At 36.3% G+C, this 15,656-nt stretch overlaps 1 protein-coding gene across 1 annotated transcript; it reads left to right on the top strand.

The window, feature by feature from the left end:
• The first annotated feature begins 796 nt into the window (after positions 1-796).
• Positions 797-5,263, top strand: LOC122414802 (uncharacterized). The gene is made up of 3 exons (XM_043426398.1): positions 797-1,347; positions 1,434-1,538; positions 2,137-5,263. Exon 3 carries the CDS (start codon positions 2,983-2,985, stop codon positions 4,927-4,929), a length of 1,947 nt encoding a protein of 648 aa, XP_043282333.1. The 5' UTR covers positions 797-1,347; positions 1,434-1,538; positions 2,137-2,982; the 3' UTR covers positions 4,930-5,263.
• The last annotated feature ends 10,393 nt before the right edge of the window (positions 5,264-15,656 follow it).

Genomic DNA, 15,656 nt, shown 5'->3' with positions numbered 1-15,656 from the left:
CTGGAGCGCTCTCGCTCAAAACGTCCCCGCGCCGAAACGTCCTCGCGCCGAAATGTGACGCACCCCCCTCAGACATATTGCATGGCTAAATTTTTTGACATTTTTGAAAATTCGGTCAGATCAAACGCTGCGCTGAAAATTTTTGATATGTGTATTTTCCAGTTCAGGATAATCCGTTCTATCGATTTGATACGGTATTGACCCAATTGCTATGGGACAATAATTTTGGTCGTGGGTTCTCGTAGTATTATGCACACGTTGCTCATTGGCACAAAAAATAAGAATGACGGATACGAAGGATACATGTGGAGTAGAGGCACTACCAATTGACGTCGAGGAAGTGGCGCGAAATACAATTCATTGAAGCGTTACTAGCACAAAATTAGCTGGTTGAGCATGGAGATGTATTTAGAGATACGAACGAATGTACGTGATCCTTTGGAACATATAGACTGGTGTAACGAAAACTTGTGTAAACTGTATCCGCTTCGTATTAGCGAAGATTCTCGCAATGAATACTCGTATGGAGCGAAGACTGTATTGAGTCAACTAGAAACAGTATACATTACGTTACGTTTGAGATACAATTTTAAAGATATATGTCATCTAGACAAGAAGCAAAATGACTAATGCGCAAACAAGACATTGTAAGTGACAGACGAGCCCTTCAAGGTTTACAAAAGGACCTTCATTACTAAATCAACAACACGGAGACGTGTCCCAACAGAGAATTGAACATTGAAATGTAAAAAATATCAACATCGATGGAAGACTTTGTGATAAATGATTGTTTAAGGAGGTTCACTACCTACTCGGTGAGTCAAAGATAGATCGCGCGTTTGACTAGCGCAGTGCGTGTGAACGCTTGGCACCTGCGCAACACATACGTGATCACACACAAACATAGAGTCTCGCGTCGTTTACTATCGTGAAGTTAAATGGAGTGAAATATAATGAATAACGGCAAAAATAAAAACTTTTTTTGGAAAGGGAAGCGAGTTAGTGAAAAAGTGTATTATAATAGGTTGCGACTGCAGAAAGTCGGCAAAAATTTGCGGCAAGTTTATGGTTCCGCCAAGGAAGTTGTTCATAACCTCAAGCATAGCGAATGTGCGAAAATCGAAGGTCGTCGGATTATTCATCTCAACACTCTAGGAGAACAGCTTTTTTGCTCTAAATGCAAGAGTATATTATCTATCTTGGATAGTGTACAAGAGCAACGTTTTGGTTTAGCGTCGATTTTCCATGTAAAATGTCGCACATGCGGCATGCTCAACCAAGTGTCGACGGATAAAAAGCATTCAACGACCAATTCGATACAAGCTGAAGATTGTGAATCAAGCACAAGTACGTATGACATTGAAACCTTTGTGACAAAATTCGATCTTGTTAATGGCTGATCTTGTTTACTAAATATTTCTTTTTTATCACAGACAAAAGATTGGACATCGTTGTGGGTCATTGCAATGCAAGTGTCGAAGAGTGCGCTAGACCTAACTGGAGGAAACATTACGACACCAATACGAAAGCCGTGATAGGTAAATTTGATATTAATAATAATATTATATTAATTAATAGTATTATAATCGTTAGAACGAAGTTGCTAGACTGCGTCGTTATCATTTGCAGCCAAAAATTTTTATTTTGCCACGGAGCGAAGAAAACAATTTCAAGATATTTGGAATCCGCAAAGAGAGTTTTGTGAAAAATAGCTCTTCGAAGGGGAACTTTCAAATGCTCAGTGGCAAAATATGAATTTTGAACTCGTGCGAAGAGAGTTTTATGCATTTCAAAGTTCCCCTTCGAAGAACTATTTTGCACAAAATTCCCTTTGTAGATTTTAAATATCTTGAAATTGTTTTCTTCGAATTGTAAATATACCAAGAGGAATTTAATTTCTGCCAAGTTTAAAATTTTCTTTCGGAAGAAAATCAATTCTTATACAATCCGAATAAATCAAATATAAATTTTGCCTCTGAGCAAAGAAAGTTTTATGAATATAAATTGTTCTCCAGAGGGAAAATTTGATTTGTTTCATATATAAATTTTTAATTCCACTCTAAAGCACTCTTATATCGATAGGTTACTGCATACTACAAAATAATTATTCGCAAAATTTTATTTAATTTGTTCCAGGTGTTCTGAACGGAGGAATGGGTAACACCCATTTGAACAAATTGCTGGCTTCGTTAAACATTCCCCCACTTCATTGGAAGGTTTTTAAAAATCACGAGGTGGAAGTAGGAGCAGTCGCAGAATATATGGCGAAGGAAAGTTGCGAAGAAGCTGCACTTCAAGAAAAGAGCTTGACGTTCGAGAATTATGAGAGGGTTAAAGAATTGTTGTAAGTATACGGCATCATTTAAGTTACTCGTCTACTTTAGATGACCAAAGAAAGAAGCAAATTTTTAAGATTTCTCTTCTTTGTAATAACAGTTTTACAGTAATATCTGATAGAGGAGCTGAGAAAAGAAATCTGAAAAATTTACTTTTATTTTAGCCCTCGAAAGTAGACCAGTTCCTTAAAAATGAATTGAAATGATGGAGAATCGTGCATCGATTTGGTTATTCACCAATGTACAATTATTCTATAACGATTGTCGGTTCTATCGAATTTATAAATATGAAAGTGTTTTGTATAAAAATTTATGTACAAATATTTTGACACAATCGAATTCTGAATTTATACAAATTCAACTTGTATTTTTTGTTACATTTTCACTGGCAGCATTTTTGACAGTCATTTAAGATATTTTGTAAAAGAAGAAAGCACATTACATGTATTGATAAGTATGTATATGTATGTTATAATTGTGGGAAAAATAAATGCCTCCATTAATTTGACATAATTCCACTAGTTAATTTTCCTCATCAGGTCCGCAAAATTCATGATTTATTTCTAGACCGTCTCATCTGAAGATTGGTTTTGTTTTCCCTGGCTCGTCTCCGCTCGATGAAGGAAATCTGCAATATGCTCCCGATATGCCGACTCGCATTTGCGTATCATTCGACATGGGATGGACAACTCGAGGTACCGGTCGCAGCTACGACAGCCTGAGTGGCAACGCAGTTCTCATTGGCCTATTCAGCAAAAAAATAATCGCTTACATAGCGGAGAACCGAAAATGTAAGAAGTGCGATGCGGGACATTCCCAACAGGACCATGATTGCAGAAAAAATTGTGCTGGAACAGCCAAAGGGATGGAGCCCAAGGCTGCGGTTGAAATGACCGTGCGAAATCCGATTTTCAAAAAGAATAAAATACAAGTTGGATTGATTGTAGCTGACAATGACAGTACTGCTATTGCAGCAATTCGAAAATCGAGCAATCACGAAGTCGTGAAACAATGTGATAAAAATCACACCAGCAAGGGTGTTGTGAATGAATTGTACAGGCTGAAAGGAAAATACAAGGAACTGACCGTGGACACCATAACATATCTACAGCGCTGTTTTTCATATTGCATATCTCAAAATCAAGGAAATATTCAGGAGATGGCCCGAGCAATACGGAATATCCCGTACCATTGCTTCAATCGACATACCAACTGTGGGAATTGGTGTACTTTTAAAGAACATCCGGAGATTTATCGACACGCGAATATTAATGACGGCTTCCACGATGAGAGTTTGTTTGAATCCCTGCGAAATTTATTTGACATACTCGCAAGCAAAGCAAGTAGTTTCGCTGCTGGTGTTTCCAGCAATGCGAATGAAAGCTTTAATGCGATGCATGTCAGTAAGGCGCCTAAGTCACGCGTGTATGGCATGTCACAATCGGGTGATATGAGGCTGGCATGTGCAGTCCTAAAAAAAAATGTCGGGGAGGAATATGTCGTGAAGCTTACCGAGAAGCTATCGTTGTCTCCTGGGAAATACACTGAACATTATGCAAATAATGAAACCTCCAAGGCAAAAAGAAGGTATCAGTCCGCTATAACTCCGCAATTTAAAAGACGTCGACTGTTTCTCAAAAAACAGAAAACTATGTTACGGCACCAAACCGAATCTTTAGAAGGAGTAACGTATAAAAGGAACATCGATCTTCTCAAACCTCACAATGCTCGATCAGATTCCTCCACGATTGATAAAGAATCTTCTGAGGTTGTAATCTTTTTTGACTTGGAAACGGGAGGTCTTGCTAAAACCGCAGACATTCTTCAGATAGCTGCAACATGCGGTAATTCGTCTTTTTCCGTCTACATACAACCAACACAGAAAATTGATCAACGGGCGAGTGCCATTAACGGATTGCGGATTGTTAACGAGCATCTCGAGTATCGTGGGCAGATAATTCCAACACTACCTTTATCGTCAGGCATGCAAGAATTTTATGCTTTTCTACAAAAGTTCGAAAGAAAATGTGTTTTAACCGCACATAATTGTGAATTTGATTCCTCCAGATTGTTAATTGCTATCGAAAAAACGAACATGACAGATGAATTCGAAACAGTCGTGCATGGGTTTTGCGATACACTAGCAATAACAAGAAGAATGCCTGGATCGAGTGCAAGAGGAAATAAATTATCAGAATTGGCAAAATATTATAACATCCAGTCGAATGATGCCCACAATGCCGCTGCTGACGTTGCCATGCTTGAAGCGGTTATCAAAAAATTGAATGTTTCTGATGAGATATTGATCAAGTCTGCCGTAACGTGGAAAAAAGTTATTGAAAAAAAAGATTTTCTCAGACGATTGCCAAAGGAGATGATGAGACTTGATAAGATAAAAGACTGTACATCGTTGGGCACACGGAAAAAAATGGTTGCAGCTGGAATTACACTCGAGATGATTAAATGCGCCTACGACGAAAATAAAATTTTCGGACTGATCAATCTCTTGGGCGAAGATGAGAACGGGATTTTGCGGGTCACGAAATCGCGCAAAATCGTTCAAAAAATTTACGATTTTCTAAGTCGTACTTAGTCGTACTAGTACGATGTTAGTCATCCCAAACATGTGATATATAAACGTGATATTGATCTGTGTGATCATGTTCTTTTGTTATTTGCTGATTTTTAAAAAGTAATACGAATTGCGAAACATAATGTGATAGAAAAAAGGTAACATTGTTCGTACATCGATATTTTGTTATTTTGAAAAAAAGTAATAGTTTATATATGAAGGTTTGAAATTTAAAGAATAACTAATGAAAGTCATACTTAGTACAATGTAAGTCATGACAGAAAAGATATATAAAAATATATATATAATAAGAGAAAAATATATATGCAATAAAAGAGATATTGTTTTTACATTTATATTTTGTTTCTACCTTTTTATTTTGCTCCTACATTCCTACTTATACGTTTAGTTATAAAAATAATAAAACATTTATAAAAGAGTTATTTTTTTATTCGTTTTCGTTTGAGTGTTTAAACTGCTGTTTTAAAAGGCGCGCCAATACCCGAGATTGCGGCGTTGCCACATGTCAGTTGCAAGAGCTGCCCAAACGAGAAATTCGGTAAATTTTTGCAGTATTTTAACAATTTCTCGCACTGTAGGTACCCAATTTCTCAGAAGTTTTTTAATTCGGTTTTATTAATTATTCATCCCTTACCACACCAAATTTTATTAAAAACTCGCTGTTATTTCTATTTAAATTTCGGCATTGAAACCCCTTTGTAGTGACGAGCGCCATAAGACGCCATGTTAGATGCCTGATATTTACCGAAATTCATTTATTATATAACTCAGCCCACAGTCTTTAAATCATCACGAAAATTGGTATACGCGACTTTTACAACACAAATAATGGGTAGACCAAGTTTCATCGAAAACTCGCTGTTAATTCTTTTAGGTAGTGAACCTCCTTAACTCAAAAAATCCGTGTGTGCAATATCGAATTTTGCGAGTTTTATTGTTGTCATTTTATTGGTATTCTGATTGGCCTTTAATACGTCTGAATATGCCGTTATTTACATATAGCTTTTAACAACCTTTTGACTTTTGATGATCACATATACTAATGACGGCATAGTGTACCTGACAGATATGCTGTCATCATGAGAAGCTAACTGACAATATTTCTCGTTGGTTTATAATTTTTATGCTTAGTAATGACACAATAACAATTTTGATTTTACGTTTTGCGAATATATCATGTAAAAAAACAAGGACAAGAATCTGCATTTCAAACACTTGATGTTATTTTCTAGAGAAATCAAGAATAATGTGACGAAAATTGTTTCATTTATTAATAACAACCTATTATAACAATTTTAATATGTATTAACTAAGTTTTTTTTTTAATACAAAAAACAGTAAATACGACAGAATTTTTTCATCATAGCTTAATATATTGAAACACAGTTATATTTCAGCTTCTTCCTTGATGATGCTTCATCTTTACGAAAGCGTTTAATGTCTATGTCCGTAATTTGCTTATTACCCTGAAACCGCTCCATAAACGGCATTTCTTGATCATCAATGAGACACATTTCATTGAATTCATCCACTGAGAAATCCATGTATGTTTCTGAAATGAATAAATTTTTCTAAATTTAATGTGTAAAAATAGAAAATCGGGTAAAAGCGTTTCACAGCAGCTACAAAGCTTACTATTTTTTTGAATCGTTCCTGCCATCGTTTCATGATCTCCTTTTTTGAATTTTTCCATTCCATTTTCATTATAACCGTTGATTCTCTCTTCTAATTTAAATTCTCTATCAATTATTGATCCAACACAGATTGCGTGTCCCGCTCCAGTCTCTTTTTTAATTATACCAAATTCTGATTTGATATAGCCTTCAATTACTGTGAATATTAATTTCAAATCATATAATGCTTTTTGAGAGTCATATAATTATTCTTTTGATTCATAGTGTTTTCATATATGAAAAATATTAATATCAAAGGACTTTCTTAGTATAATGGGCATGACAATTTTTAATTTTCATGATTTTTTTTCAATCAATGTAATTCGACAATGAGTCAAATTTTATTTCGTTTATTCAAATAAAACAAGTAGCACACGAAGAACTTTTGAAATGTTTGACCTTTGTCTTTGAGGAAGTCTGTAGCGGCTCAAATAACTAACCAAAATTTAAGATATCATGTTACTGAGAGTTATGATTTTTTAAATTTTATTCTGAGGAGGTACCTTTACATAACTCTACAAAAAGTGTTTATTTTTGAATAACAAATTCGAGCTTTGCCTTCCAATGAAGATCAGTGTGTTTTAATTATGACTTTCATACTTACTACTGTGAGAAATACTTTTTTCTTTCTATATTCTTCAATTGGACATTTTCAATGACTGGCAAACCATGCGTATTTCGGATCATTTTTTCGCCCAAGATATTGATGATGGTATGTTACAACCGACGTTAAATTTTTATTATTTTATTTTTTCATTTGCAATTTAACTAAAAAGATCTCGAATTAAGTGCACATATCACCTAATCAGACACCGAATATAACCCATGGCCATCTCATCACTTATTAGGACACTTATGCCCTGACGTATGTTATGTACGCAAGTGTTCTGGTTTCTACAAAACTCCCATCCGAGCACTATTGCCTTAAGTTTCGGGGATTCATCGATTGATAACACAGATATTTTTACCTTATAAATCCCAAAAAATAGAACCCAGAACACTTGTGCCCGAGGTAACGATAACAAACCCCACCTATTTGACCCAAATCTAGCCCTATAAAAAGGCGAAGATTTGCGGCACAACTTGCATTCCGTTCTGTACCTAGAGGCGCGTTCATACTGTTCGCAGTGGTTCGTTTGTCATTTGGTTAGTCTTTTATACTTAAACTCTGGACGAACTCCAGGTCTTCTATAGAAGAGAGTGAGTCCACTCTAGCAACGGAGGTGTTAAGGTATTTTACTCCGATACGAGACTTTAAATATTTTCTAATCATCTCGACTTCTAAGTTAGAATATTTACAATCGATCACGAAATTCAATAACGACCGCGCATCGACAAGTTCGAAGACACCACTTCGGTAACGTACCACGTATCATACCATGTTGCATAACTTATTGTAATTCACTAACACCTTACGTTATATCCATGGATTTCAAAGCTTCTTAAAACATCTTCATAATATTGAAATTTGAAGTTACTCATAAATTACTTGTCCTCCGATTGATATCATAAATTTTAGTACTGCGCGTAACTCGAGTGGTAACTTTTTCAATTTATTAGAAAATACTCGGCCTCAAATTGATATCATAAATTTTAATGCTGTAAGTAACTTAGACGGAATTTTTTATTTAATTGACTTAGTTGTTAGAATAAGATAAGAAGAATGGGGCATCGTATTTCAACATGTTTTCAAGCGCGATATTTCGGTTTTTTATTTCTCATGTTTTATTTGATGTTTTTCACTTTACAAAATAATTACAGATTTGTATTTTTTTAAATGTAATGTTTTTTCAAGATTTGTGAAATTTTTTTCGAATTGTTCTATTGAAATTATTCACAGTTGGTTTCATAATTTTCTTTATGGAATTTTCATTACATTTTTCGTGATATGGTCAGGAAACAAGGGACAATCAATGTACTTGTCCCAACCTTTTTTTCCCTAAGCGAATTTTAAAGTTTTTATATCACGACTTTTTTCTCTAAAATTCCTCAATCTTATTTCGTTGGCTATAGGATTTTGATTGAAATTTTCCAAATAACCAATAAATACTTGGCCTCAAAGCGATATCATAAATTTTAGTGCTACATGTAGCGTAGATGGAAACTGTTTCAATTCATTTTTTAGTCATTATTTCGCTGTCAGAATAAAATTAGGAGGATGGGGCATCAGTTTTTAAAATGTTTACAAGTAAAGTCTTCGGGTGATATAGGATTGTAATACATTTGATATTTTTTCACGGTTTGAAAGAGTTTTTATTACGAAATTTGAGAATTTTAGTTTAAAATTTTTGAGGTTTAATGCGAAAACAGGCGATCATCAATGTACTTGTCCGAATTTTTTTTTTCATCGAGAAGCGATTTTTATGATTTGATATCAATTCTTTTTTCTGCGGTACTTTTAAACGATAAGGTTTCTTAAAGTTTTTGAATGATCTTATATGATGTTTAAAAAATTTCTCCAATGATTTTCGTCAAGTTTTGTGCATTTGCAACGATTTTGATATACTCTAAGTATTTGAAGTGATCTCCTCAATTTTTCAACGACTTTGAATATTTCCACAATTTTGTGAAATTAAAATTATTCTCCATATGTTCAGGATTGAGCGAGGCCTCGACGGCAACGCAAGAGAATTCGGGCCGGGCTCTCGCGCCCCGCCGCCGGGTGTCGTCAGTTCTCGGACTTACATTTTTGGGTAGTGTGAAATTAGAGCAAATGGGCGCTCATTCACGCACTCCCGTGGGCGTCGCCACCTCCTGGGCATTAATTATCACGGGATAAGGGAAACGCACCGCGCACGCGCGTGGGGCGTCTTCATCGATCTCTATGATCGATTAGACAGTCCCAATCCGGGCGCCAGAGCGTGCACGCGCATCGATTCATTTGCAAACCACATCTTCACATTTTCGGTATCAATGGCGGGAGTTTTACATCTCATTTTGGGCTGAATTAACCTCAGCACGGTTCTTCGCATTCGGAACATAACACCGGGACATTGCAATGGGTTTATCACACATAACCAGGGGTTTTCGGGCTCATCATCGGCATGCACGCTTCGGTCGGCCATCATGTTCGTCGCGCACGGGCGTGATGAACACCGGGTCACCTCATCTTCTCACTCGTTCTTCGCACTACGGGCAAACTTGGCGGGCTCATACGCACTAATTATGTACATTCTCATCGGAAAGTTACCACCAATAAATCATTCAATGATTTTTCCTCTACTCTCCGGCGTACTTATTATTTCGCCACCTTCACCAGACTCTTTGCAAAAACACCATAAGATTTATGATTTTTGTCCATCATCGTTGAATTTGTTCCCCTTATTTATAAATATCGTTTTTAATTTTTTTGTTAAAATCATTGTTAATAAAAAGAAGAACATAAAGACTTTTCAGTGAAACAAATTTTTTGAAGTGAAACTTCTATATAGACGGGGGGGTATTAGGATTTGTCTGTCACGAAAAAGCGTTACGACCGCGTGGAGGGGGTAGACGATATATCGCGCAGTGAGAGGCGGCACCGGCAGCTAGAGAGAAAGGCTGGCAACGACGGTGAGAGGGCAGCGGCTGTATTAGATGTATATAATGCGTAGCTGCGCGGAGAGCAGAGATAGGAGGAACAGCTGAGCAGATGCTCTACATGTAATATGTCTCCGCTAAAGTCCCGACGACGTGTGCTCAGCTGCTGTCTTCTTATTTCCGCTGTTGCAACGCGAATAATACGCGCCACTTTTTTATAAAGATAGACCGGAGCGAGGGATGGCACCGCGAGGTCCAGCGCAGGTAAAGGGCTGGGCGCACAGAGGGTTTATGGCCGACATGTGGCGTCCACTTGGGGCAATTGGAAATAGAAGATTTTTTGAACTGGGAATTTTTACGCATCCACCTCATAAACGTTATTTCCCTTCTTTTTTTTATCATTAGCATCGTCAAGCTCCGAAAAAGTCGGTACGTCACGTTTTGGCAATCTGCGCAAAGAATTCGAGTATTCTGTACTTTCTACATTTTTTGTACATATGCTTTGCTCCCTCCTCTCTTCTTATTACAGTAGCCAATCCAAATTTCTCGTTAGTTGGTAAGAAGGGGTACTGTTCCTCTTCCCTTATTTTTAAGCATTTTTGTAAAATCAGATTCGTAAGGAACTCCAAGCTGTCCACATCGGAGCAGCTTGTATTATACACCGAATAAACTAGTTGTTGTTATTTTCTACAAAAATAATTCCACTGTTTATTTTTCAATTCATTCATACCAATCACCTAACTCTCTGTAAAAGGAAGGTTAGGACATCGTCAAGAGACGATACATCCGCTCTCCACGTGACTGGGCATCATTGCCTCCATTTGCGGTCCGTGTAAAAACTTAACCAAATCATAATTTGCAGTAAATCTGCGAAAAAAATGTGTGCTGGGACACATAGTAGAAGTGAAACTTCAACGGACAAGTGGAAAAACGAATCGCAACAAAATTTTAACTTGAAATTTTACGGGCAGATTGTTAATGTACTTGTCCAATTTGAAAACCTGCCCGTAAAACTTCGAGTTAAAATTTTGTTGCGATTCGTTTTGCCACTTGTCCATTGCGATTCGTTTTTCCACTTGTCCGTTGCCATTCGTTTTTCCATTTGTCCGTTGAAGTTTCACTTCTACTGTGTCCCAGCACACATTTTTTTTGACTGATTTTCTTCAAAATTTGATCGAAAGAGAGAGAGAGAGAGAGAAAAAAAAACATATAATGCTCACCAAGTCCACCAGAATGGGCAATTTTTAGATATATTGTAGTGTAACGCTTTCCCGAACAACCCAAATCAACTCCAACCCGAACATAACCTCAAAATACATCGCGACGCGGCGCGATGTTTTTACCGAACGCGTACAACGACCGGTGAGACGCGTCACTGTTGGCCGGCGGCGGCCGTACTGATGGGCAATACAAAGGCCCGATACAAGCGGTGGAGCGCGTTACTAGTGGCGCCACGTATTAAAAGCTCGAACGATAATATTTTTTTCTTTTGTTAATTTAAATTCAACTCGATCTCAGAAAATTATATAACTAGGCTCAAATGAAGCAAAAAATTATAACGAATCGAGGCAAAATAATTCCGACATAAAATTTTGAAATAAATTCGTACAAATAATAAAATAAAAATGCGCTTTACTGCGCATGCGTAAATCGAATGTTCTCGAACAACCCGCGACACAAACAACAATGTTTCGACAAAATTAAATCTTTTTTAATTGAATTTCGTTATGAGATAAAACTTTTGTAAAAATTGTTTAATAATTAATTGAGTCAATCTTTGGTTTTTTCATTGAGAAATAATTCTGAAAAACATAAAAAGCGGTAGTCTGCGCATCGTATGATAATTCTCTCAACCAATGCTAGAGCATGAATCATAGCAGCGGGCCAATACAGAACAACGTTACAAAAAGATGCGCAGAACCGATCTAAACTTGAGATTTTCGTCGTTTGATGATTTTATGGTGGGGAAACGGGTATAAAAAGCGCTGCGCAAACTCATTCGGCAGTCAGTCCTTCCTCAAATTTCTAACTCGAAACAATAAGGCTGACCTCAAACATTCTTCCTGATTTTGGCAAGCAACCTAACCTATCCTAATTTTTCCTTGGATGGCTGGAATCTCGGAGCGATTCAGCGACGTTTCAATCCCATAATCCAGGGTCCACTCATAACCTTAAAATTTTCCAAATTTTCGTTGCACGGGTTATCGGAGGGATTCTGCAACGTTTCAATCCCATAACTCGTGGACGGTAAATTACCTAACCTTGCAGATGCTCAGGTTCTCAGAGCGATTCGGTGACGTTTCAATCCCATAACCTGCGATTTTTTCCTTAACCTAACCTATTTTTGTCTTTTGCTTGATAGAATCAGGAACGATTTTTCTTGTAAATAACTTGTATTTTTGTAAATTCTTTCTGTAAATGATTTTTTAAATTCAAACTTGTTACAATTGAGCCCGAGTCAGACTTAATTTTTTTATGTTTGTAAATTTTTCAAATTCTGTAAAATCATCGATAGTTCAAGAGGTCGCGGTACGAATTTGCGATTATATCACTTCAAATTAATAATATTTTTTTTATTGTATAAAATCAAAACACTTTTAAATTATCAAGATTTTTTCTATTTTTTTTATTTTGAAAACAAGCGAAAATCGAATGATTATTTATTATTTATAATCCATATCCATATTCTATAATTCTTCTATAATTTTTATTATTTGTATATATTGTTACGGTACGTTTGTGCTTGTGCACACCGTCACGCCAAGATTCGAGCAATTCTATAATAAAGAAGAGCGGGCATGAAGGAAAAACAAAAGTAAAATGAAATTAGATTGAAATGACAAATGTTTTATTCAATTTTTAATTGTTTTAAACCAAATTACAAAAATAAAGGCTTTTTATTTGAAATCGAGTTTTTCCGCTTTATTTTAATTGCATGAAAAATTTTATTTCCGGTATTTTTCTCCACACAAAAAGAAACTAATTTTCGCAGAATTAATTATGATGAATTTCGCAATGAATTTAAGCTCGCTTTTATTTGAATAATGATAGTTTCGCTTGCAATAATAATAATTCAATAGTTCTCACCAACGCTGGTCTTGATAAATTTTTAATTAATTTTGTTTGATAATTCGATCATTTGATAAATTGATAATTGAGCTACAATTCTTAGAAACTCACTTTTTGACTCTATACAATCCAAATTAATTGTTCGAGTGGATTTTTCTGATCGATCTCACTCTTTTGACTCGATATAATTCAAATAAATTGTTTTCAGTGAGTTATTTCGCTTTTTGAAATAATTTAATTGGCTCTAAATGACTCGCAATTGTCTCGTTATGAGAATAAAGAAAATTGCTTGGTTTTAATAATTTTTAATGAATTTAATCGCCACTCAGAAAGCAATGACTCGTTGATGGAAAAGAATCCACCCAGAGATCTTGAGACAGAACGAAACCGAACTGTCCCGGCCCCTCTGGCGTGGAAAGGTAGGAGTCCTACCCAAGAATCTTGTGACCGAACGAAATCGAACGGCCACGGCCCTCTTGGATAGAAAAAGGATTGGAAATCTACCAGGAATCTTGAGACAGAACGGAATCGAACTGTCCCGGCCCTCCTGAATAGATCGGAAACTCTCACCTAAGAATCTTGAGTTCAAACGAAATCGAATGAACCCGGCCCTCTTAGCGTGAGAGAGGAAAGGTGTTATTCTGTTTGAATTCTGAGTGGGATAATAGCGATGTTATTTTGCTCTTTGTTTTTAGAGCTATTTTTGAAATGAGCGAAAAAATTTTTATGTTTCTTTATTCTCTTTAATTAAGGCGAGTGCACGCGGCGAGATCCGGAGGCAAGACTGGCTTTTTGTTTTGGCATGCGAGTCGAGCTCTCAGGGATTCGAGACGTGACTGGCTCCTAGCGTGGCGAGATTCGAGACGAGACTAGCTACCGGAGCTTCTGCGCTCGGGTTTTTATACTCTCCCGAACAAAGGAAATAATAATAATAATGCGCTTGGACTTTGTCCCTTACTCCAATTCGCTGCGCGACTTAATCTCGAACCAGGGACTCCCGCTCTAAATTCTCTGATTGGTGTGCTAACTCCCCCGCGTGGGTCCCAATTGGCCGAGTCGAGCTGCAGTCACACTGCGCATGTGCGAGAATTTAATGAAATTTAATAAACTCAATTTTTATTGTTTTTATGCACAATTCGTATCTTTTTCAATTATTTTGCTATGATTTCTAACAAATTTCTAAACAATAACATTTTTATTTCATTTTAATTAATTATTTGCTCGTGACTGCGTCTATTGCACGTGCCTGTGAAAGTAGGTCATCGCGCATGCGCATTGTGCACGCTCGATCTATAAAAGAAAAGTTTTCTTAAGTTTTTAAATAATTTTAATCTGAATTTTTCACCAAATTGTCCACAATACGTTTCTTTAACAATCCGCATCATTATTTTCAATAAGAAAGAGTTTATTTAATTGAAATTGAATAAAATAAAGAATTTCACGAATCTAGGGAATTTTGTGGAATCGAAATTGAGTTGGCAGCGCTGAGCGCCTCGCTTCCCGAGCGCCGCTTCGCGAAGTGACAGTTTTTCAACATGGCCGCCGGTGTAAACACTCGTGCGTGCCATGTCCTCGAAATAAGTGTTTAAGAGTGTGTTTCGCTTCAATATCTATATTCCATAATCAAAAATAGGAAGTGATAATACTTGGTGAACATGTCAATACACAGAAGTTTCAAAGTTTGCAAGTATCTGCTGCGGTTTATTCATCTACATTTTGATACAGATAGAAAAAAGTACCAAAGATTCATTAAATTAATTATGCCAAAATTAAAAGTAAAAAAGACAGCACACTTAAAAGCAAACAGAACTCTAAATTGTTTGATTTATTTGTGCATTGGTTTTCGAAGATAACAATTCCAGACACATTCAGAAATAAGCAGCTGAAGCCTTTAGTAATGATTTTCTTCGTTCACATATTACAGTCAGAACCAAAATGTGAAAAGATTGGCACACCTGCCGCTTCACAGAAATATCAAAGTTTACAGGTACTCGCTGCATACCAGTAATGCAAACTTTGATACTATGGGGAAAAACATTTCAAAGAACCACACTTTCGAAACTTATTCAACGCTTACAAATTTTGATATCACGAAAATTAAGCACCCAATGACATATTGAAATAAATTTCCAAATTCATCATACAACAACTCAAGTGAATATCGATGCATTTACATTGCCCAAAGTTTTTTTTCCAAACTTGGGTGTATAAACAAGCACTCACTTTTTTTATAAATTTTTCAAATTATATTGTTGAAATTCACACGAGGAAATAGAAATACGAATGCCACATATATTGTCTAGAGAATTAATAGAAATTGGTATGGATACTGTAACGGTACAGCCGTTACGAGTGCAGGCTGTCCAAAATCGAGACATATGGCACCCTCTCTGGGGGACAAATATACAACTGGTAGGCAAAGTAAAAATAAAATAGAAAAAGAAAATGAAAATTTGGCGTGTGAAT

The sequence above is a fragment of the Venturia canescens genome, chromosome 8 (assembly GCF_019457755.1).
Source record: "Venturia canescens isolate UGA chromosome 8, ASM1945775v1, whole genome shotgun sequence".
NCBI classification, from domain to species: Eukaryota; Metazoa; Arthropoda; class Insecta; order Hymenoptera; family Ichneumonidae; genus Venturia; species Venturia canescens.
This window is presented reverse-complemented; position numbering and strand designations above follow the sequence as displayed.